At 25.4% G+C, this 18912-nt stretch overlaps 1 protein-coding gene and 1 non-coding gene across 2 annotated transcripts; one reads left to right on the top strand and one right to left on the bottom strand.

Moving 5' to 3' along the window:
- Positions 1-2203: 2203 nt before the first annotated feature.
- LOC119674198 (acid-sensing ion channel 4-A) lies at positions 2204-6332 on the bottom strand. The gene is made up of 8 exons (XM_038085325.1): positions 6184-6332; positions 5863-6019; positions 5628-5797; positions 5469-5568; positions 5184-5375; positions 4222-4446; positions 3989-4160; positions 2204-2238 (listed from the first exon to the last, which is right to left on the bottom strand). Exons 1-8 carry the CDS (start codon positions 6330-6332, stop codon positions 2204-2206), a joined length of 1200 nt encoding a protein of 399 aa, XP_037941253.1.
- Positions 6333-8218: 1886 nt separating this feature from the next.
- Trnak-cuu lies at positions 8219-8291 on the top strand. Its single transcript has one exon. It is a non-coding gene; the product is annotated as a tRNA-Lys (tRNA).
- Positions 8292-18912: the final 10621 nt, after the last annotated feature.

Below are 18912 nucleotides of genomic sequence, written 5' to 3'. Positions count from 1 at the left end.
TTTGGTTTTATTAGATGAGAGTTTATTATATACATTTATAACTTTTCCATGGGTTTGTGGTGAAAAACTATTTTGGCATTTTGCAACTTAAAGTAAAATGTTTGATGTGGCCATAATAAAGCCTTAAGCAGTTTCTAAGTTTCTAGTTTTAAAAGCGTGGCTGTTAACTTTTGTGCTAATTTACGAGAAAACCAGTTAAAAAGTTCTTGAAGATACAGTTTTTTTTTCAATACAGTTTAGTTATCTATCTAAAGTAAAAGATACTAAAATGCATATGCATATATAAATTTACTAAAGAAATACTTTGAAATTAGTTTGGTTCGCTGCTGTGGTAGATAGAGACTTAGTAGGAATTAGAGCAGAAATTTTCTCCTTATTGTGTTGTGTGTACTGCGAATACGAAGCAAGTTAGCAAGTTAGCAAAATATTAGAGCGTCTGCGCCTAAGAGACTTTTTGAAGTGGTTTTACAATTAAAAAAATGTATTCAAAGGTTAACAAGTTTTGTAGGTTTGCCTAAGGTTGCCTTAAAACAATGAGTTTAAATATATAAAAAAGTTCATCATAAATATATTTTTTATGTATAACTGAACTTTGAAGAATCTGTGAGTGTATAACAAGAAAAAATTCTTTAAATGAATGTTCAAAATAAATTTAAGTGTAAAAATCTTTTCTATTTTTATTTATTTAAAAAATTTTATTTAGAATTTTAAATATTATCCTATAAAGTGGCCCTATTGAACTGTTACCAATTTCAAACTTACGACAATATTGATTGCGTTCATGTTTCGTTTAATGGCTGAAAGACAATGTTAGAAATTTTTTTTTCGATCTCCACGGTTACTAAATCCAAGTCTACTAGGTTTCTCTACTATCTGGAATATAGCGGGCCAAAAGCACCAATAAAAAATTTTAGAGTTTTGAGTTGGTAAATGATGCGCCTCTAAGGGAATGGATGAAGATTTTAAAGGCGAGTCATACTTTGCTTTAAAGTTGTATATATCGAAACTTAAAAATTTACTTGCTATCGAAGATTCGATTGATCCAATTCGGGTTTGGAAATTTTGCTTATTGCCGTAGCCATTTAACCAAAAAGTAAATTTCCACCAAATTTGAAGGTGTTGTTCAAGCGTTTAACAATTCATGATAAATCGCCAAAGGTTACTGAACAGAAATATAAAAAAGGTTTTACATTCTCAGCTATCAAACCATAGTTATCGATATCGATAGTTCTTATATATCAATAGTTATTAGAAAAACACCCGATATCTTAATTTGGTTTAATTATATGTGAAAGTTGATATTAATATGACTAATATAACTCGTATTATTAAATAAAATTGTTTCTGAATGTAAGAAAGACACGAATAAAAATCATTTACTCCTGTAAATTAAAATTCTCTGAAATTCGAATCTTCCAAAAATTAGAATTGAAGTTTGTAAAGCATTCAACGCTCTAAAATTAGAATTAAATATTCTAATTTTTGGGCCTTTTTTTTTTTTGTATGGATTTAACTATGTTATTTCTGTTCTTTTAGCAGAAATAGATCTGAACAATACCATCTGTATAGAACATATTGCAAGATGGAATGAAGATGTGCTTGATGAAAGATCTACACATGAACCCAGTAGTGTTGTTTAGTCTTCAGATAGAAGCGAATGCGATATTGTTGAAGTCTTAACAGTTGTTTCAAACTCGACAACCATTGAGAACGTTTATAATTTAACGAAATTTTGCAACAATAGTGAATTATTTTCCACAAAGCACATAAGCAATTTACTAGTTCTCCACAATGATATAGTTACCTCAGATTGAAAACAACCAAAAAAGTAAACAAATATATCTGAGAATATAACATATGTCACAGAAAGATTAGTTTTAAACTTGCCGGTTAACTATTAACTTTGAATTAATTTCTTAGCTTTGAACATTATCTTAATTATCCATTTTTATTTAAAAAAATATAATATGTACATGTGATGTAATCGAAGTAAATCTTTATGTTTTGTTGCATATAGTTAAAAAATAGAAGTTATATGTATTCCCCCGGGATTGTTTAGTTTCGTTTTCTTATTTTTAATAAATAAAATAAAGTGAAAAAAGAAATCTATTGTATTTTTTTAAATAAGTTTTCTACATTTTTTATTTATATTCGAATAAAAAAATTGTCCAGAAATTAGAATTTTTCAGAAATTAGAATTATCTTAAAAACCAAGTGGTTCTAATTTGCGAGCGTCCACTGTATATGTTTTTTATATATTATGTGTGAACATTAATATAAGATTAGAATCTCGTACTTTTGTTAACCAAAATCAAAGATTTATTTTAAGATACAAAAAGTAAAATGAATTAATGCAAAAGGTTGTTAACTTCATTTCTTTACGCTCTGCTTGTTAAAGCTTCATTTAAACTTTAACTAGGAGATATAATATAACAAAATAATACAAAATAATAGAAAAAACTATAATGACAATAGCTTGGCATGAGGCAAACGATTAACCACTTTTACAGCAAAAATCATAATTTTCCGCAAAAGTGAAACTTTTTGTCGCTACTCGTTGGCAAACACTTTGTAGGTTTCCTTTTGGCGGTGCGAATGGTTATTTCTTCATTTGATATATACATTTTATTTTTACCTTACTTGTAGTTATATTATTTGATTAATGTACTTTCAAATTTTGTCAGTAATTATATACGGTTTAATACGATTATGATACCATCATACAAAATACTCCTCACCAAGTACCTTACAAGTGTAATGTTTTGTATCTTTATCCGTATTTATTCGTCAAAGCTAACCTCAAAGCCAAAATGTTGCTAAACGTTGGTAATAATAATAGCTTTAGTTGTGAATACTGCGCTTGTCATGTTTTTATATAATCTTTCTTAAATTTAATGAAATAATATTTTATTTGAAAGGTAAAATATCATTTCTTTCCTTCATTTTTTACTTAAGTTTGCGACTCAAAAATATAAAATATTTAATTAAATTATTGTATCCTAATGCTACATATAACTTTTGTATTTTGTTTATATTTACTTTTATATGAAATGTGATTTGGTTTATAAAATCGGAGCTAGGTATGTCCGAGTGAGTAGTGTAATTGCTGTTTTACTTTCATGTAGATTCTTATTACTTTAAACGTTAACATTTAATTATTTTTAATTACTGTAGTGATTATGTATAAATTAAAAGTTTAGTAAAACTCCATTTAAAAGTAAAATGAAGTATATCATTTAATATAATAAATGTAGTATATCTGTTTGAGTAAATTGGTTTACAATATAATTATATGTATAAAAGATATTGAAGTTTTTGAAAGCTAACTTTTTTAATTGATGTTGCTTATGTTATACTCCTATATTTAATATACGCTTCACTCATTGGCAGAAGATATGTTAAATTTTTCGAGATGTTTGTAATGCAGTTATAGGACTATAAAGTATATGTATCGTATGCTCTTCTAACAATAATATAAACATTGTGGATATCGCAATATTTGGACACAATCAAGTCCAATCTCCATATTCTGGAAAAAGCGAACAATTTGATCGAATTTTAGAAATTCATTTATATCTGTCTATTTCAAAATAAATCTTTGAAATACGGGAATGAAATTTTTTAAATTGACTTTTAGAAACTATTGAGTGACTATTCAATATAATTTTTATAATTTAGCCTTTTATTGATTGCGTTTGTTTTATGATATTTATTGAGCCTTATAACTTTTTTAGTTAATAATTCTTACAGTTGAGTAAATATTGAAACCATTATAAAAGGTATAAGTTTCATTTATAAGGCAATAATTATTATTGTGCTGAAAGTGCAACAAAAGATAATATATTTTTAAAATAAAGTGTTGTTAATTTGCAAATATATTCTTGTTTATAGAATTATTTATGTACGTTAATGCTCTTTACTGTAATAATTCGTACCCGAGGATTATTTTTTTTGCACGCATTCTGAATTTTTGATATCGCAAACCTACCAAAAATGTAGACAACATTAAAAACGCTTATAAAACTTGCACCCAAAAATAAATTTATAGCACCACCGAAAGACACAACAAGTTGATCTGTACTGAAAACCACTCTTCGTTTAATAGCCATTGAGGGCAAATTTAGCATTACGATGATTGTACTTTCGAACTTAGAAGTTTTCTGCAATATTTTTTGTAAATTGTATTTTTAAGACAATTGATTTAAAGATAAAGATAATTACAGCTTTTTGAATTGTGCTGCGCAGGTTAATGTAGTTTATCTCTTCGCAAAGTGGAACACAATTACAAGGTGTCTGTGTCCAATTTTTCCTATCTAAACACAACATGCCATCCACATCACAAATCGGTGCCTCCGGTGCCACAGCATAAAAATATGGCTTACATTTACAAAGTCTAAGAGCGGCATCAATACGACATTCACTACGACAAACTCCTGGTCTGTAGATCTGGAAGAAATATCAATTTAAGTTGAAAAATTTTTTCAGCTATCAGACCAACCACAATAAAACGCTTTTATTTAAAAATTTTAGAAGCAGATATTTCGTTCTTTATTTTAGAACATCTTCAGTGCTTAATTTTTTAATAAAAAGCTTAACTTAAGGTTTATAAAATTACAATTAAAAACAATATATACGTAAAGTAACATATATATAAAATATCAATAACAGCTGTAGTGTAATTTTAATAAATAATGGTTATTATGTTTTTGTTTCTTTATATAAGTAATAATAAGCAGTAAAATTAGGTTTTTAAGCATACTTCTGCAATTTATCTATAAAAGTGTGTTGTGATATGAAACTATTGTATTAAGATTAAACTCTTAAAAAGTTTTTAAGAGTTATGTTATTTTAAATGTTTAATTTTACTATATTTGTGTATTTGCAAAGTTGATATATTGTGTTACACAATTCACTTCTATGACGGCAGGAGCATAAAGAATAATTCGATTGTCAAGATCAACATAGGATCTTGGATTTTAATTTCGCTATCATTAGTTCTTATAATTGAAAGAATGGTAAAATAATATTATTTGTTTTTAACCAATTTGTTGGTATTATTTAAAACAATTTTTTCGATAATTTCTTTATTTTTTTATAATTTCTAATCGCTAATAAGGGCTAATTTTTTGATAAAAATATTTTACTTATATTAAAAAAAAAATTGTTTTTGGTTCAATATATACCTCAAAGTATTTTAAAACATTTTCATCGGGATAACGGCATTTCCTATATTGAATGGGAAGATTTCTAACCCCAGATTCTGCTGTTGTGGCACTTAAAAGTAATTCCATTGTTAAAGAGCCATCAGCTTTTATTTCATGAAGTATGGTATTGCGATCGCCCGGCATGACTACATCAAATACGTTATGTATATACTGGATTTAAAAAAAAGAATTGTGTATTTTTTACTACCAAATTATTTCATAATTAATTGTATAAATCAAAATATTATAATTTGATAAACTTACTATTCGAATGTCTGTTTTGCTGTCAACTAATGGCAATATTTTTGTATTGCATTCATTAAGAAATCCACAATAAATAACTTTTGACACTGATAAAGAAACACTATAATTGTTGTATAAGTTGCATTATACATTTTCTGAGCAATTTCTTGAAGTACTTACAGTTTTCCAAAGGGATTTGTGTATTTGGAAAGTTGAGATGTTGTTTTACATAATCCTCCTTCTGTGATAGCAGGAGCATAAAGATTGAAACGATTGTCAAGATCGATTAACAAACTACTTGATAAGGTAACGGAATCATTCAATTGCGTAGGGAATCGTTTTGCATGCAACTTTTATTTAAAATATTTCATTAAAAAAGTAGGAAAGTATATAAAAACTTTGATACATTAATTACCTGTAATAATACATCTAATAATTTTAGTTTCTTTAAGCTTTTGTCTTTAGCAAAAGGCGTTAAAGATTTTAAATTATCTACATGTAAACTATTTAAAACGGACAAAAACTGCCAATAGTATTGGTATTTAGTATCATTTGGCTTAACTTGCCAATTTCTGAAAGAAAAAAAACATTTTATTTTCTATAAATAATAAATAATAATAATTAATCTTATAAATCAATCATTAACAGAATATTGGATTTGATTCAATCTGTTATAATTTAAATTACAAGCTAAAATTAAATAAATAAGCAAATAGAAATAAATTATTTAATTAACTCTTGAATTAGCCGCGTGAAAGCTTCTTCATCGTAATAATTAGAGCATATTGTGATGCCAGCGTAAGGAAAATCTGATTTGCCCCAAGTTAATTCCATAGCATAAACAATCGGATTTTCACGAAAACGTTCCCATTGATTTAGGCACATGTTGATTGAGAAATAGGTCGCTGAAATAAGAACTGCAATCCAAAATAAACGTTCCGTCCAATGTAATTCCCTCTTGACCAAGTACGGTAAGCCATGTACACTAGACTCTGTACAAATTCTCTCTGCCAAATACTTGAAACTCATTATTTATGCAAAATTCAAATTGAGACTGTCTGAAATAAGCTCGAGGATATGATTTATAAATGTTAAATGCCTTCTGGTAATTCGGTTATGCATGCTTTGGTTAGTTAATAGTAATAGGCTGCTCATCCTGCTTACTTTGGGGTCCGAAAAATTATATTATTTATTAATGACATTTTGCTGTTTTGCTGAAATAATTTATTTTGTGTGATAATATACAATTAAAATAATAGAAACATTTTTATCTACCTAAATTGGTAATATAAATTAATAATATTTTTTTTTTTCATGGTAATTTTGTACAACATGAATAATGAATTAAAATTGCTAAATGTATTTTCTGGAATGTGGAATGTAGCGTGTATTGGCATTTTATTTTACTATGCATAACTTTTAAAATTCTTTAAATAACTTTGAACATTTTATATGTATTTCAGTAACAAAGTAATGGCAATAAATTTCGTTGCCTAGATATCTTACCAAGCAACAATTAATAACTCAAACTGTACAAAATTGTTGCATATTTGTATTAACCCTGTTTGTTAACTGTAGAGTTAACAATACAAAAGTTATTGGAATTTTTGAAAATTTTTCTTTGTTATATTAACGAATCCCTTTACATTGCCCACTGAATTTTATATCATGCCCACGGATGGATAATAAGTGCTATATAGGCAAGCAGGTGAAATAATGTGGGTGTTACTTTTTCTAATAAAATTTCATTTTTACGAAATTTCTCATAAATAGTTTATATGCACGTGCTTATATATGTATAGAACATATTTATCGAAAGAAGTAAATATGGTAAATATACACATAAATCTGTAACGATCTGTTATCTGTAATTACTATTTTATATTGCCAAACAAAATTTATCCAGAAATAGTTTCTAAGTATGCATTATTTTAGCAAATGAATCTTCAAGGAGTTGTTTAAGATAATATTGGTCTTAATAGTAATGCCCTATATATTGTGGTTGATTGGTTGGTTGCATTGGCAGTCCGATAACTTCCATATACCTCAATTATCAATTTTTCCTCGTTTTGCTACCATATTCCTCACAAGAACCCTAGTATAGAAGAATAGAGATTCCGCCGAATTTAGATCATTTAATATGTCTTTCGTCTTCACTGATGAACAGTCTGATAAACTATCAAAGAAGTCTCTTCATAAGAACCTATATTTATATCCTATATATTGTGGTCTTCGAAGTTATCAGTAAATAAAGAATTTTTTATGCTATACTCAAAATGTCCCATAGTAATTTAGATTTATCCTCTGGATTATTCGGTAAGGCTTGGACTTATCGAACGTCTTAAGCATATATTTCTACAGATTTGGTGTGGATTTTATATGAAAATTGCACTTTTGTTGCTTTAAATACCATAATCTAACCATAGCATTATACACAATTTATTTCAATAATTAAATTTTTTCATTTATTCTAAATATCATCTTTAATGTAACACTTAGGTTCATACAAAATTTAAAGCTTTTTTAAAATTTTCTTGGATTGTAGCACACTAATATATTCTATTCATTTGATACAGATGATTCGTAAAATTCGTTCTCAAAGAATTAAAAATAGAATATTTTTTAAATATATTCAATCGTCTGCTCACATTATCTTATAATGTAGTGTGTGGATGGAAGACTTTTTATATATAATTTTTATACAACGTTATGTGATTTCTTTCAAATTTATTATAGTAAATTTAGATTTCTATGCGCTTACATGCAAACGTGCCCGGCTAGCTCAGTCGGTAGAGCATGAGACTCTTAATCTCAGGGTCGTGGGTTCGAGCCCCACGTTGGGCGTGATTATTTTTTCTTCTGATTGTAGTGTTATTTTGCTATTTGCATTTGAAATGTTAGTTTCTATTGAAGTTTGAACTCATTGTGGAATCTTATTTTGCAATGTAGCTTATTTTATTTTACAATGAAAAGAAATGACCTTTAATATGGAGCAAGCAAATATAATTCAACATCATTAACGTTTATTAACATTTTGTTTTCATAACTATTATAAAGCTAATTTTATTTTTATTCTTTAAGTATCTTTAAAGTTATAATTTAAACTTTAATGACCTTTTGGTTTTTGGTTTTTTATTTCTTAATTATAGTGTGCTCTCCAATTAAATATAATTCTATTTTTGAAAAAAATGTAGATAACATAAAAAAAAATAATGTTATAAACAAGAGTTTAATACTTACGTGAAAAGGTTACTTCTTTTCTAAATCATAGGTATATATAATATTAAATGACATAGTCTATATCAACTGTCGATTAAATATAATAAATTATACAAAATTAATTTTTTTATTATATTTTTATTATTGTATAATTATCATGTATTTAATATTATATATATATTACTATATATATTTATTTTATATAATATATTTTATTTTTTGTATTATATTTTTTTTATATTTTTTATATTTTACTGTTATTTATGTATTACCATATACATACAATTGCATATTTTATATAATATTTATTATAATTATACTATAATTAAATTTTTATTTTATTATTATTTGGGATTCTCTTAACAATACCAAAATCTTAGTATATAATTAATATTATATTTTTTATTTTATTATAAAATATTAACAATTAATGGTTTTGTAACAATATCCATTTTCGTACCAAAAAAAAAATGTTATTGGGTTTATTTAATAATATATATATACATAAATTTTAAGTAGTATAAAAAACAATATGTTGGATATCAAATTAAAATTATTCTAAGCACGTTTTTCTTGTCAAACAATTTGATTTAATCAAAAAAACCGAAAACGATGTTTAAGTATAACTTTTTTGCCGCATTTAATTTTGGTCAACATAAAACTTACTTTGTAATGAAACCAAACCACACATGATTGGCATTATTATTAAATAATTTTTTTGTATCAAACAATTTAAACTGTAAACAAAACAGAACCAAAAACATTAAATGTGATATTAAAACCAATTATAAATATGGCAAAGGCCAAAACAATTAAAGGAAATTGCAAACAAATTAGGTTTAAAACAGACCAAAGTAGATAAATTTAATTTTAAAAAAAATTATAAATAATAAAAAAAAAATATTGAGAAATACATAATTTAAAATAAATAAGTTAAAAAAGGTACTGCATTTTTAAAAACAGTATATAAGGTCTAGTTAAATAAAAATGTCGTCATCAACAGTCACAGTTATTTTTTTTAATGCGTTTGATAAACGGCGCGGATGATACCTTCTTCAACTGTCGAGAATAAACAGAAAAAGAAATGTAGTCTAGAGATGAGTTGGATCACTAGTAATGGAAAACTTCATTCTAAAAATAATAAAAAATGCCGAAAATTGAAATTTGATTTCCACATTTATAAAAGACATACTGTGTACTAAAAATAAAGAACTTAATGAATATTTCCTTTGGTCGGAATTTGTTACTATATAGAAAATATATAGTAATAATTACAATAGCGGAATCTAAATACATGAGCAAGAATTCTACTCATAAAATCAAATAATGATGAATGGAGTAGTATTTTAGATGCAATTTCTTCAACTAGATAGATTCCAACAGTATAGATAGAGTCCCAAAAAAGAGATTCTCCGCGAAGTAATGCTAAAGCGGTTCTAAAAGAATGAAATGGGATTTAAGACGAGAGAGTGTTTTAGCTCGTATACTATACAGTAAGACTCATGCCTACCATTCCGATGGTTAGACGATTGATTTGACAGTGCATTAAGTAATCGACATGGTGGGGATGTCGATTACTTAATGCATAAATATATTTAATGGTATATATATATTTATACCAGAAATATTTCATTTCTTTAAATAACTTTATGAAATGTTCCTTAAAGTTTATTTGTTGAGTGTTTACCTAAATATTCGAATATAAACTATTATTCCTCATGATATAATATGTAGATTTCATGATTTTACTCATTCTATAATACGTAGACTAATTAAGTAAAAAGATTACTGAAATATGTGGTACAAAAAAAAATAAATGTGTACTTAGCTAATCAAGTGTATCTTTATGTCGTATAATGGGCAGTTTTCCAAAATGTATACTTTTGCCGTCATATGTGTATTGCTCTTTTTTTATTAAATTAAAAGCATATCAAATAATATGATGGAAGAAATGTTGTTTTCTTTCTATTTGTATAAAACCTTGTTAGTTATATTTGGCATCTATGCAAAAATGTCTATCAAATTTTCAATAGCTTTGAAAATCCGTACAGGATGTAAACTTTTTTTGTTGTATTAATCCTTTAACACAAAATATTTTATGCTTTTTAGTACAAGGTTACATTCTCTGTTTTACTTGACTAGTACAAAATGATTTCAACAGTGGTGTATGTATGGGGAGAAAAGAGTCTAGGAATAAAATCCCTCTCAAATGTTTTGGTTTATTTTACGCTAGGTATAAAGATTATTTTTCTTCATTTAAATTTTTTTATGTGAACTTTGAATAATTTTTCAATAACCGTATTCAAAGGAGTCTCAGTAATACGCCTCTGGATTTCAATAGTATAAATAATGTTTGTAAAATAAAATTAATTCACTTTGCCGGAAATATTTGTTTCAACATATACTCTGTTTAATTTTCAATAATATACACATAGGTATACGATTCATATGTATACATTGTTTTAAATAAAACTCAGTTCTACAGAACTGTCAACTGTAAAAAAATCGTTCATGAAAGGCTGTTTTAAATACTAGAAAAAGAGATTGTATGAGTTAAGGACATATTTTCCTTTATTTTTGTTCCATTATATATAAGTGTTGCTCTACTTTTTATTGTTAATATTTATGTATACCCTAGTGAATATGCGTGATTTTAAAGTTTCGTTTAACATTTAAGCAAATATAAAAGTTCTTAGACAATTCTATTTATATTGCACTATTATATTTGACATACTTTAACTAAAAATTCTAGTAAATTTCTTAGTAAAAGTAAAATTGCTTATTTTACTATGTCAGTATATATAATTGAGTTTGGGAAAAGGATATCTATGCCATGTGTTTGAATACAATATTATTTTGTTCAACTAATCATACCATAAAACGATTACGTTCTGGGCTATCTATACATTTGTAATGAAATAAGCTTATAAATTCTTTTCTAATTACTATTATAACATTTTATAGTTGATACAAAATCTATAAAAATGTATTTTAATATTATTCTATTTAATATTCAATCTTAGATACTCATTAATAAAGATTTTTCAGCTAAATAATTTTTATTTTTTATTTTTTCAGGTATGCACAATACGTTCTTAGTAAGATAATAATTATACAAAATGCGTGAGTAAAAGTTAAATTAGTTGTAATGGTAACATTGAATGTAAATAAAATAATAATAATAGTTTTTGTTTTATAAATTGTTTATATTGACATATCTAATATTATATTCTATACATATACAATAGGCGTGTCCATTTATATATTGCAGTGTACTCGGAATTCTTTATATATTGCATCATTGTATGTTAATAAAAAAATTTATTATTCTAAGAGATGTGATTAAACAAAGGCAATTAAATTTTATTTATGATTAATTCATAAAAAATTTAAATTCGAAAAAAACCTGCATAGAAGCATCAATTATATAAAGCAAAATAGATCATCGCTATTAATATTGTTAATATTAAACTGATCAGTGATGCAATTACTGATTAGATTCATTAGTAATTGCACAATTGTAATTAATGCAATTAATATTGTGAAAAGGTGATATCTTGTCATTCTTTCCACTTTAGTATGCTTTATAAAACACAGAATTGATATTTGAATTGATGTTGAACATATAAACCGTAACAGAATTTAGTCATTAATATATAAAATAGGTCGTTTTTATTATAAAAAAATATATTATATTCCTCAATAAATGGGAATAGAAAAGTTAAATAATGCCCGTTGTTTATATTCAGTTAAATTCTGTAATATTCTTAAGTAGTAGTACTTGATAACGCAATCCGATCAATCGATTACTGGTGAATAAACTGGCGCATTGTGGTCGTCAAACAAAATTTTTAACAAATGCGGTGTTAATTTGACCATCAATAATATAATATACGCCATCATCATTATCAATAATAATACGGATACTGTTATTACTTTGGTATTTTTGGAATAGTCAATTAGTCAATTGCATTTTAAAAAACATAACATATAAACTTTCCCACCAATGAATTGAATTTTATTCAAGAATGTTTTAAGAATAGGTAACACATCCAATGAGAACTTTCAAAGCTTATATGATGACGAGGACGAGAAGACGATCAGACATCGTCTTTGTTATTTTCCAGTGTGATATGTTCACACATGAAACTAATTTAGGAGTGACAGTAAATATCTCTCATATCTCTCAGATTCTGAGATCTGAGAGATATGAATGTTGTCAATCAGAAAGTAAAAGCCAAAAATAGAGAATAATGGTGCAATATCGTAAAACAAACTTAGGTACTACTTAGGCTGTATAGCTATAGATGATGGTGAATTAAATATGAATGCTTATGAGTATCATCACCGTGCACTGTCTGTCTAATAGACCCATACGTTTCAATAAAGAACATTACATCTACTGAGTGGAGCAGTATTTGCGGCTGACAAAATAATTCACTGGAAGTTTATGGTTTAAGGGTCTTACTGGAAATATTTGGTATTACGAGCGATAATTATGTTGACTGTCAACGTATAAAGTTTGCACAAATACTTTCCACAAATAGTCTTCTTATTTTTCTAATTGTATTAATTTTTTAAAAACTCTTCTGGTTGACCTTTAATTAAATCTTTTTAAATGCTATAGAATTCTATAATATTATGTTATATAATTGAAAAGTAAAATTTATTTTTGCTTCAATACTTTTACTTTACATCTTGGATATGAAAAAGTATAGATACAATCGCATTTATTCATGTCATGTGCATAAGTTATGGTACTGTCTGTAAAACCAATTCACTTTAATAAAACATTTCATTTCCTCGAAACTTTTTCATATGTACATTAAAAAGTTTTAAGTTATTTTCAATATGTTTTAATTGTTTTAAATTGAATAAAATAACTATTCAATGTCGTTCAAATACAATGATCTTTCTACATACATATATGTATTTATGCATTAACTAAGTAATTGTTTACATTCATTTATTCAAGTTGAACATTTTAAATAAATATATAATGGAAGGAATATTTATAAATATTATACAATGGATGACTAGAGAACGTAATTGTATTATTAAAAATATAATTATAAACTTAACGCTTGAAAAATAATATTTGTATTATTTATTGTGTATTCTGTATATGGTTATATTTTTCTCTTTGATTTAATTTTATTTATTGCTTATTTTACTTATTTACTTATTTTATTTATTATGTACTTATTAAATAATTTATAAAAATGAATTTATGTTATTTTAATACAAGGTATATAACTTTTTTACAAATATATATGAATATAATATTGTATTAAAATATGTTATTATTTAACTTTATAAGTTATTTGTATGTATATAAAGTTAAAATATTTTGCTTGGTTTATATTGATATAATAAATATTTGTTTATAATATATCATAGCTAAAATAATCAAATTTAATTTTAATTATTTTAAGTATTTATATTACAGCTTATTTAAACTTATATATATATATATATTTATTATTATTATGTTGAGGCTAGTTGAGTCAATGCACTTGGCCACTTTTACTTTTTACTAACTCCGAGGTTTCTTCATAACTCCTCTCTACGCCTTGACTGGATTTTTGTTTATCACTTCATTAGATTAAGCAATAATTGATCTCAGATCTACATTCCTTCCCGAGGAGCCTGTAATCTTTCTGAGAGTCGATTTTCGTAAATAATTTCAGGACTCCATCTCATACTGTATTTTTTGATCGGATCAATCTTGAGGTCCCTGAAGATTACTTTCGTCCTAATGTACCATGGTACCTTGAAAAGTCTTCACAGAGCCAGCCTGGCTTTGTGCTATTTCTAGCTGTGGAATAGTAGTGTTTAAGACTTTGCCGATCACTACACATCCATATAGAAGTGATGGTCGAATTATTTGGTTATATAACAGCTTTCGGTTCTTAGCATTGAAATTTTCATTTTTAAATAGCGGTTGGAGGTGATGAAGAATTTTGGCACAGCTAATTCTTTTCAGTTGAACATGTTTAAGCCATGTGAATCGTTTGTCCGTACAGTTTTTTGAATTATGTTTCACAAATTTCTATAAAATATTTTTAATTTAAAGTTCATTTTAGCTAGAGGCATGTCTTGATTTTAAAGTTTTTTAATTAAGTCTCTATATTTTATCGTTGGTAGTGACATTATATTGCTTCTAGCTACCCAGTTTACGTGCTTTGTGAAGTAGTCGTCAACATAATTATAATCGAAAAATTACGTATTTTATTATTATTATTATGTTGAGGAAAGTTGAGTTAGTGCACCTGAGCACTTTTACTCTATATTATTTAAATCTCAACATTTAAAAATTTACTTTATAAAAGTTGTAAATTATTTAATTAATTTTAAATTCTTTTTGTTATTATAATATAGTTTCAAAGTTATTTTTTTTGTCGGTATAAAATTGAAAAAATCTAATATTTTGATTCAATTAATTTTTAATATTTTTCTACTACAACTTAAATGTTGTAAAAATTATTTAAACAAATTGCAAAAATAGTTTAGTTGTTTAAAAATATTTAAGCAATTAGTTAAGAGCACAAAACGTTTTGCTATATTGATATGGTAGTAAAAATTTAAATATTTTATTTGTGTTATGAGTTTTTATATTTTTTACTTTGAGGATGATGTATCACTATTTGGACGTGTAATTACAATTAATCATAAGTTTCGAGCTTTCAACAGTACAAGAAAACAAAAACTAAATTCCCTTTCACATTTTGAGATAAAAAAAATGTAACTAATGATATGTTTATATTTATAAATTTATTATTGCTTTTCTAACTGTGGTGTCCTAAATTAATAATATTAATTAGATTATTTTTTACCGTAACAGTGTGTTTTACCTTTTAATTTGATTGAACAGTTGTTCATAAATGAGGCTTCCTACACAATTTCAATTTGATTTCATTATATTAAAATCTTAGCTATAGTAGCTGCGCTATTATAACTATATAAATATGTTACATACATATATTATATACAAATATGATATCTATGTAGCTATCATATACATTTTCAGTTATATCAAAATAAATTTACTCTGACCTCATTAAAGTAGAGCATAATTTATTGCTAGTTATTTGCAAACTTAAGTAATTTATAACATATTTTACATGCGTGAAGTTATTTTTATTTAACGTATATTTAACGTTAACTTATAAATTTAACTTGAAATAAATTTATTTAAGTTACATTTGCAATGCAATTAACTCATTTCACAAAAAGTAGACTTTGGCTTATGTTGCTCGCTCTTTTCCTAATTTCATTACATTACTTTTAGACTTTGTAAGAAACTTTCTTTTCCCTTTTGCAAAATGTATCTGAGATAGGTGCATCTGCCTTTAGCGAATATCCAACTTCAGTAACGAAATAATTATATTGTGCTTGATTTTGTTAAGAACAAAAGTGCTTATTACACCATTTGTACTCATAAATGTTGTCTTTTACTTTTAGTCTGTGAAGGTAAAATAAGCGTAAAATGTGATACTTCAAACTTAAGAGAAATAATGGCAGAACATTTTTGTAATTGATATATAAAAGTGCACTTGGTGCTATATAAGGTGTATTTTTACGTTACGCTCCAAAAGCATAAACAGCAAATGTGCGCTAAATAACATTTAATGCATTTATGTGTAGTACAATATTGTGCAAAACATTTGCAACTTGCAAAAAGGTAGAATATTTTAACTAATCAGAATCTAGTTGAATTATTTTTTTTAAAATTGAATAGCAGTTAAGAATATTTGTTCTTCTTGTTATCTCTAACATATCTTTTAAAGGGTAATTATTCTATTATATTTATATTTATATATAAATATACTATTTATGTTATATACTTGAAATGTTATCAAAACAAATGAACACATATCTGAAGTTACTAATTTTAAGCAAAACATATTTTTATATATGACATTAAACACGTAACTTTGTGTATAACAAACCATCTTATTAAATCTTAGATTTATCTATTAAAGAACAAAATTAATATTTAAAAATATTTTATTTTTCTTTAAGTTAATTACTTAATTATTTTAACATGAGAAGATGAATTACAATTGAGGTATGTGGAGTCATAAATGATTTATAAAAGTTTTTGTGGTTAATTATGTTTTGCACATAACTATATGTTATGCTGTGACTTTAATAGGTACATGTCTTTATATATATTGTATATACCCTAGATTCCATATGTTTGTTAAAATGAGGGATAAATGTGTAAATATAACATTATACATATTTTTATCCAAGTTATTTTAAGGCATATGCATATCCTGTAATTATAATTTAATTACGTTGTTAATATTGGAAAAAATTGTACTATATTAAAGACATCTATTAATTCAATAGTATGAGGTTGTTATTTAAAGAATATTCATTTAATGTTAAAAATATCAATGCTGTTAGATTATTATGTACAACTTTATGCTTATAATTAAATAAATCTCTTGTAATTAGTATATAAACCTTTCATTTCAGATTTATTTAAATTTTGTTTATATATTCAAAATATTATATATTAAATAAAACATTTTAATCAATAAAAACACAATTCTTTGTCAAAAAGTTATACATAAAAATTAAAGTTTACTCACCTCAAATTTACTTGAATATAGAAAACTATTTTTGCTATAATATTAATCAATTAAATTCTAATGTATATATATAAATCAATCTAGAAATACTATATATTAACCAATATAGTCAACATATTATTTAATTTATTTATTATTTACAATATTTTTTCGTATTTCATTGAAATGCGATGAATTTTTTTTTGAAAATTGTTAGGTGAGAGAAGTTAGGATGGTTGCTCCCTATATAGGAAGTAGTAGTGGTGTGGTCAAGAAATCAAAAATGCTTTTTTACGACAAAAATTCCGTTTTTTTTTTAATTCAAAAATTCTGTTTTATTTTTTTTAAATCAAAAGAACAAAAAACCAAAGTAAGAGTTCAGAGTATTAAAAGTTAAATATTCATTTAATTTAAACCTTAATGGGTCTTAAAAGATACAAATACAAAGACGTTCTGGCAAAAATGTAATGATGTGAACTGTGGTATAAGAGAAATTGAAACGTTTAATATCATTTACAACATCATTAACGTTTCGAAATTGAGAAGTTCTCTCTAACAACGTACAGAGCAGATAAAACACCATAACAACATAGTGTGTATATTGAGTCAAGTCTTATATGAGCAATAAATCCGTTGTAATAAATACAGCAAATTTATTTTATATGGCAATAAAATATCAATTTTATTTTAATAAGTTTATTTAACAATTGGGAAAAAATAATATGCCTTTTTATTTGAGTACAAACGAAAAGGTGTTGGTGTTATAAAAGAACCAATGTTTATCATAACAATTTTCAAAGATATTTTTTTTTTGTTTTTTATGGTGTTTGATTTTCAACCAATAAAAAGTTTCATTTTATATTTATTTTTATTTAAAATTTTTTTAAAAGTATTATTAACGTTTTACAGCTTCACTTTAGTATTTGTGGTCTTTAATCGTCTCAAAGTCTGGCACACGTCAATTTGTTGTAAAAAAGTGTAAACTAATACCCATTTTTCCTCTCAACTTCATTTTGTTTACTTTAGATTTCCTTTTCAACTGATATTTTAATTTAGGCTTTTATCTTTTCATTTAACAAAATACAAATAAAAACAATATGTCAAAGTGCTGACAACGGTTGGAAAACCTTTTTTTCAAAAAGTTTGTTTTTTTCAAAAGTATTTGTTTGTGTACATTAAGCTTTTATATAGAGATTTTTTTTATGTCTTTGGATATTTATAACCCAAAGTAATGTAATACTTTTTAATAGTTTGTGGCGGGTATTAAGTGTTGCTAATTTTTGTATTTCTGATTGTATTTGTTTAAATCTAAAAAACACAAAAAGTACGTGCCTTATTCAGTATTATTTCAGTATTAGTAACTTAGCATACATTGAACTCATAAAGGAATTACTAAAGCATGAATAATAGTTTTTTTTTATTATTTACCTATATATAAAAACACCTTAATATAAAAGATATACGTATACTATATTTCTACAAATTTTTTTTTTGAATTTAAAAAATTCTGTTCTAAATGATTCACCTTTAATAATAATTCATATGTCGATATCATTTTAAAGTTCAGATTAAAGAATCCTGTAACTCCAGTTAACATTTCTGAGATAGATGAAATAAAAACAAATGTGTTAATGCCTCCTATGAGAATGGGCACTTTGACTATG

This window comes from Teleopsis dalmanni, chromosome 2 (assembly GCF_002237135.1).
Source record: "Teleopsis dalmanni isolate 2A chromosome 2, ASM223713v2, whole genome shotgun sequence".
NCBI classification, from domain to species: Eukaryota; Metazoa; Arthropoda; class Insecta; order Diptera; family Diopsidae; genus Teleopsis; species Teleopsis dalmanni.
The sequence above is the reverse complement of the archived record's forward strand: the minus strand, read 5'-3'. Positions and strand labels throughout refer to the sequence as shown.